The sequence below is a fragment of the Macrobrachium nipponense genome, chromosome 25, assembly GCF_015104395.2.
Source record: "Macrobrachium nipponense isolate FS-2020 chromosome 25, ASM1510439v2, whole genome shotgun sequence".
Taxonomy (NCBI): Eukaryota; Metazoa; Arthropoda; class Malacostraca; order Decapoda; family Palaemonidae; genus Macrobrachium; species Macrobrachium nipponense.
The window spans coordinates 16,605,256-16,611,342 of record NC_087214.1 but is presented as its reverse complement, the minus strand read 5'-3'; the positions used below and the strand labels follow the sequence as shown (position 1 = coordinate 16,611,342).

The 6,087-nt window shown below is 42.6% G+C and overlaps 1 protein-coding gene across 1 annotated transcript in view; it reads left to right on the top strand.

Moving 5' to 3' along the window:
* Positions 1 to 1,963: 1,963 nt before the first annotated feature.
* Positions 1,964 to 6,087, top strand: part of LOC135199009 (uncharacterized) — a 5,423-nt gene continuing 1,299 nt past the window's right edge. The window contains exons 1-4 of the mRNA XM_064226923.1: positions 1,964 to 2,110; positions 3,554 to 4,303; positions 4,614 to 4,709; positions 5,639 to 5,818. Coding sequence (XP_064082993.1) covers positions 1,964 to 2,110; positions 3,554 to 4,303; positions 4,614 to 4,709; positions 5,639 to 5,818 — 1,173 coding nt within the window. The remainder of the gene's footprint in view (positions 2,111 to 3,553; positions 4,304 to 4,613; positions 4,710 to 5,638; positions 5,819 to 6,087) is intronic.

Below are 6,087 nucleotides of genomic sequence, written 5' to 3'. Positions count from 1 at the left end.
GACGGTCTATTGCATACATTCTTTTTTATGTTCCTCTCTCTCTCTCTCTCTCTCTCTCTCTCTCTCTCTCTCTCTCACACACACCTATTGCATTCTGTTAAATTTTGATTGACGGTCTATTGCATACATTCTTTTTTATGTTCCTCTCTCTCTCTCTCTCTCTCTCTCTGTTATCTATTGGAATCTGTTCTTTTCAAACTGAACATCTTGGTCCCTTCCATTCATTTCACTAATGAAGAAGAAGCTGATGGCTGTCTCTAATTCTTGGATGTGAATGTTCGCCGGGATGTAAATGACTTCAAATACTCAGTGTATAGGAAACCTACAAATGCAAATTCATGCTTTCACTATTACTCTCATTATAGCAATCAAGTCAAAAGGCCACTTTTTCCTTCATGTTTTGAAGAGCCTGACGTAGTATCTGCAGCCCCAAATTCCTTCTCCAGGAAGAGTTTGAAACTATTTGTAACATATCGGAAAAATTAAAAATTACCTAACCCTATTTTTGCTGAGTGTGCTTTGCAATGTTTGTCCTTCAGAGGAGAACTGTAGAGACTCAGTGAGAATATATCAGTGTGTTTTGTGTTTGCCTGCATCTTCCTGAAGTGCAGCCACAGAGCCTCCTCGGTGACTGAACCAGAGGGTGAGCGAGGATTTTGGTCATCCACCCTTAAGTCATCAAACAGACCAAATTACAATCCTCTAACCCCAGTGGTTTTAATTTTACTTAAGGTTAAAGTTAGTCATGGATCTTGCATCTGACGTCACTTTCCAGAGGCGTGGGATGCACCCTCACCCTACCGTACCTGATAAGCTACTGAACCAGTACCTGTCATAGCTGATGGTTTTATACAGCATTGTACATTGTACGGAAAACTCAGTTACACTGGAGAAACTTTGGTACAATTTTTACTTGTTTCTTCTGGCTGATGGAATGGAAGAATTGGTCGTGGCCGACCTTTGAGACAGACAGAAACAGATGGAGAGATGGACAGACAGACAGACCTGTCAAATCCTCCTACTATCATATCATCGTACAAAACAAATTATGAAGAGGCGTTGTTGCAATACCTGACGTTATCGCTTATCACAACATTTCTCCTCGAGATTTCTAAAAAGGAAAGATAAGAGAGGAGGCTCTTGTTGTGCCCCCGAGAGTTTGGGACCTGATGGAAAGTTTCCTTTCACTTATTGTCCTCTTCTCGGCAGTTTGAGGAAGGAAGGAAGGTCAATGGCACTGTTCACCAGATGACCTCCAGTTCAGACCCAGAGAGAGAGAGAGAGAGAGAGAGGAGAGTGTGTATGCACTGACCTCAGACACACACACACACACAAAAGATGCAGGAGCAGAGGTCCTTATCAGAGGGATCACATGACCTGGCCGAGGTGCACATCAGATGATGTGGAATCCCCAGTGATAAAGGGATAAGGGGCAAGGTCTCATGTGGCTAATATGAACACAAGTCCAACAAGTGTAGGTGTCACGAGGAGTGCGGAGAGCCCCAGGGTGGGGTCACTGGGTCAGCTGGAAGTCCTTGTGGTTCCAAGAGAATAGGGAGAGGGAATGAAACCACTCACTGATGGGATGAAGTGGGAAGAGTAGGGAAGAAGAAAAAAGCAAGAGAGAGAGAAAGATCATGTACAGGATCAGGTGGTCAAGAAGAATGAGAGAGAGAGAGAGACAGAGAGACAGAGAATGTGATAAAAGAGGGAGAGACAGGGCAGGAGGACTTTGGAGAAAACAAAAAGAGTTTCTCAAGAAGGAGGTCAGTGCAGAGACGAAGGTGAAAGAGCAAATGGAGTCTTCATAAAAGAGGTAGATTGACAAATGCTGTCTGAGGGGAAAGAAGTCCTGTGCTGAGGGAGTGATCATTCTGAAGCTCTGTTGACTAAGGGAGACAGAAGAGGGGCAGAGTCCAATGATAATACAAAAAGAGTGTGTGGGGTTGAGATAATCTAGAGAATGCTTGTGGAAGTGGCTGTTGAGGATGTAAGGAGGGAAATCAAGAGGCTGAAGACTGGAAAGGAACTAGCAGTTGATGGGGTTACAAATGAGATGCCGTGTCAGAGTGGTGAAAGACTAATTTGGCAGCTGACCATGATATGTAAGGTATGTCTGGGGGGGGGAAGGGAGGCGGTCCAAGAAGAATTCTGCAGCATTGTGATGTGATTCTTACCACAAGCATCTCTGCTGGCTTAAAGCTCAAGGGGGAGGGGGAAGGAAGGTCCCTCCCTCTCTTGTGTGAAGAAAGATGGTGAAAATATTAGGGAAAACAGAGGAATAAGTTTAGGATGTGTGACGTGGTGGACTGGTGTGTGTTTTGATATTCTGTGGAAGGAGAGGGTGTTCCTCCTTCACTTCAAGGGAACACTGGCTGATAATGTACCTGTAGGAAAGAGAGAGTAGAGCAGAAAGAGATGTAGAAGACAGATAAGCACTTAGTCTCTCATCAGAAGACTTTCCCTTGATTCTAATCCTGCCAGTGAAGAGAACACAGAGAGAATGCAAAGGAAGCATCGACATACAAGGGCTATCATGTAAGTAGGGACACATAAGGACAATATGTTTTAATCACTGGGATGAGGAAGAAATGATAACACAGTTATTACTGAACATAAGTACTGAATTCATCTGACCAAGAGACCCTGTCTGCTGAGTATTGCAGACAAACCCAAGACCTTTCTCTTTGGTACCAAAATCACCACCAATTACTGAAGCCCAAAATACCATTCTGTGTCAGTTTCAAAGTCTTAGCACAACTGTGTATATTCCATGTCGAAATTGTGTCTCCTAGATCTTTCTTCTCAAAGTTTGTTATGTAATTACATTTGTTCCTGCATCTATCACATCATAATTCCAGCTGGTTTTAGTGGAACCACTATGTTGGGAATTGGGAAAAGCCTTCGACCCGGTTGTTTCCACAGTTTTGATGTGATTTTGACGAATTTGACCTTCACTTTCGACCCGGTTGTTTCCACCAGTAATGAAGGACCCCAACAGGAGGGAGCCATTTCTGTTGGGTAGCAGCTCAGTAGATGTGAAGCCACCAGCTCACTCATGCTGGAGCATGGCACCTTAGGTTCTTTCAGGTTAGGTTACTGTGTCCTCACTGAGTTTCCACAGTGGTTGCCCCATTCCTGTGGTGGCAGTGTATGGTTCGATGTAAAGGGTGCTGTAATGTTCATGGTTTAGTTCATGACTTTTTTCTTGTCAGAAATGGTAGTCAAATTCCTCAAAATCACACCAGGCATTAAAAAATGCCTAATTTTCCAGAGGCACTTCTAGCAATGGGAAATGTGATAAGAAGTCTGAAGGGTAAATGAATAAAGTTATCTGGAAAAAGCAACATGCTCTTGTGTGAATTGTTTGGATTCCAAAAGATTTTGACTGCATTCTCTTGTCATCGTTCTCACTTACATTTGATGTTGCACTTTAGATAACACTCTGTTTCGGCAAACAATTTCCAATCCTGTGGGTCGTCAGACCTTTGAGTGCTTCATACCAGGGATAGCTGTAGGGGTCTTCTTTTTTCAAGGGATTATCTTTTGAAAGATCACACCTGGATCAGGAAGGGTAACCATTTTTTTGTTCTTTCCTTGCCAGGCATCCAGTCCCCTGGAGTGCGACATCTGCTGTAATGTGTTCAGCGAAGATCACTGCCCGAGACTTCTCCTCTGTTCACATACAGTATGTGGACGTTGTATTGATGAGCTCATCTCAATCCAAAAGAAAGAATGTCCTGTGTGCAGGACACTCTTCGTAGCCGAGTCGGCGGAGGATGTGGTGATTAACAGAAACCTCCTTGATGCTGCAAAGCAACTTGCATCCAATCATCAAGAATCAAAGGCCTCGATCAGTGCTCCAAAGAAATCCATTCTGGAGTTTACAGAGGATTTCTGGGAGAACATCGCAGGAAAATATATTAGTGACCTTCTGGCAACAGAGGCCGAGCTCAAGAACTGCATTAGTAGTTACACCAAGATGAAAGAGGGCATCCTTAAGAGCAACAAAGGAATTGCAAGACATATACAGATGATGAAAAAGATGCAACTCTCCAATGAAAAGACTTTGGCAACCATTGAACAAAACATCAAAGAGATGAACATTCGGCTGGATTCCATGCTTCAAGAGAAAGTCAAACTCTGCGATGTCAAGACCCAGCTGAGAGCAGCCCCAGACTTTGCTTCAGCAGGAGCTGCCATAGATGAAGCAGGACCAATTCTTCAAGGGGCTGAACAAAGGGTCAACGAAATTAAACAACTTCTTCAGGAGAATGATAAACGAAGAGATGACATGAGGCAGGTGAGTTCTCTCCCTCTCATGACTGGTTCCTTCTTATCTAGCCTCTACTCATGAAAGGATCACTCATCCTTTGGCTTCAGATATCTAGATTCCGAATATTCCCAAATCAACCATCAGTGAAGTCCGTCCTTATCAATAAGTGAATTTGTAGCAACACTTCTTTTTTATCTAAAAACCTCTTCCATTCAAAAGACCTTTCAACCCTCACTGATATTTATGATTATTTCAGCCATTTTTATACTACATTAATCAATGTCTTTGACCTCATTGCAAGGTACACGTCATAATACGTCTTCTTGGTTTTTTACAGGATACTTTAAGGATCACAACAAATTTAACAGATGCAGTGAAGGATCTGGGAAGAATAATTGAGGAATTAGAAGGAGACACTGTCATTAAAATTACGGTAAGTTCGTAGAGCCTTTTCTTCCACAGAAAATAAGAAAGCTGGGTAAAATGTCCTGTGAAATGTCTATTCAATGAACTCAAGATAAATGTAATGAATGAGGTGAGAAAGTCTAATTTGTTTCAAACAACCCATCACTTTACAAAAGCCCAAACTAAGAGTTAGATTCCAGACACTCCACCTAAGATGAAGAAGAAGAAGAAGAAGAAGAGTTCCCCTTTCCACTTGTCTGAAGATGCATCTGGGTTTCTGGGTGTTCCTGGTGGGGAGACTGGCAATTCTGTGTGTTTGAGTGATGTTCCCGACACTTCTGCAATCTCCTTCAGAGATCTTGCGTTTCTTTGCTCATTCCCACCTTTAACATTCACTATTCCATTCCTTGAATTTATCGTTCTGCTCACTGTTCCACTTTTTGAAGTTGAGGAGTGATTCATTGGACATTTTCTTCCTCTTATTCAAGTATGATTCCTGATTTGGCAGAAATCAGGGCAAGTCTGTGAAATTTGAACCCTCTCAGGTTTCGTGTGGCCCATTCAGAGAACTGTGCACCAAGATCCAAAGTCAGGACACAGATAACTTCCCTTCATCCCAATGATTTGATACAGAAACACAGAGAATGACCGTTTTCACCCCCTGGGGTGCTCAGTGGCCCTGATGTATATATAATCAGATGGTTAGAAAGGAGGACTTACCTTCTTTTGTAGGGTGTCTGGAGGATAGGTTACCTTACTTTAATGGGTTTATATTTGAAAACATGTCTTTGGTGTACAAAAAAACGTGTATTTTTATTACAAATAACAACAAAAACTTAACAAAAGCACACCATTACAGTTAATTAAGTAAAATCAAAGTGATATCATTTCATTTACACAAAATCACTTCTGACCTGAACTGGTTATGAGATTTTCAATCAAGGATCCTTTCCTCAGGTGACTGACCTCCGAAGTCCTCACGGTCGCCTTAGAGGGGATGCCCAGAGAGAGATCTTTGCTGTGATGACCTTTGAAGGGAAACTCAGGCTGGCTCCAGTCAAGATAGAGTCCAACAACCAAGTCTCCTTCACTCATCTGGAAGAAGGCGTTCTCCCACCAAGATGCTTTGTCATAGAGGTAAGCTTTTATTCCTAGCTCACTATTGTGTTAGGAATTTCTTTATTTGAAATGAACACATCTAATAGGGAAAAGAGAGGATTCTGCTGTAACTTGGGGTTTAGAATGTGCAGGGAGGAGGAGGAGGAGGAGGAGGGGGAAGAGGAGGAGGAGAAGGAGTAGGAGGATGTGGTGCAGAGGGAAAGGGAGAAATATAACAACAGTTGATCTGTTTCAGGAGAGAAAAAGCAGAATGCTTTGAAGGAACTGAGAGAGATAGAGAGAAGGAG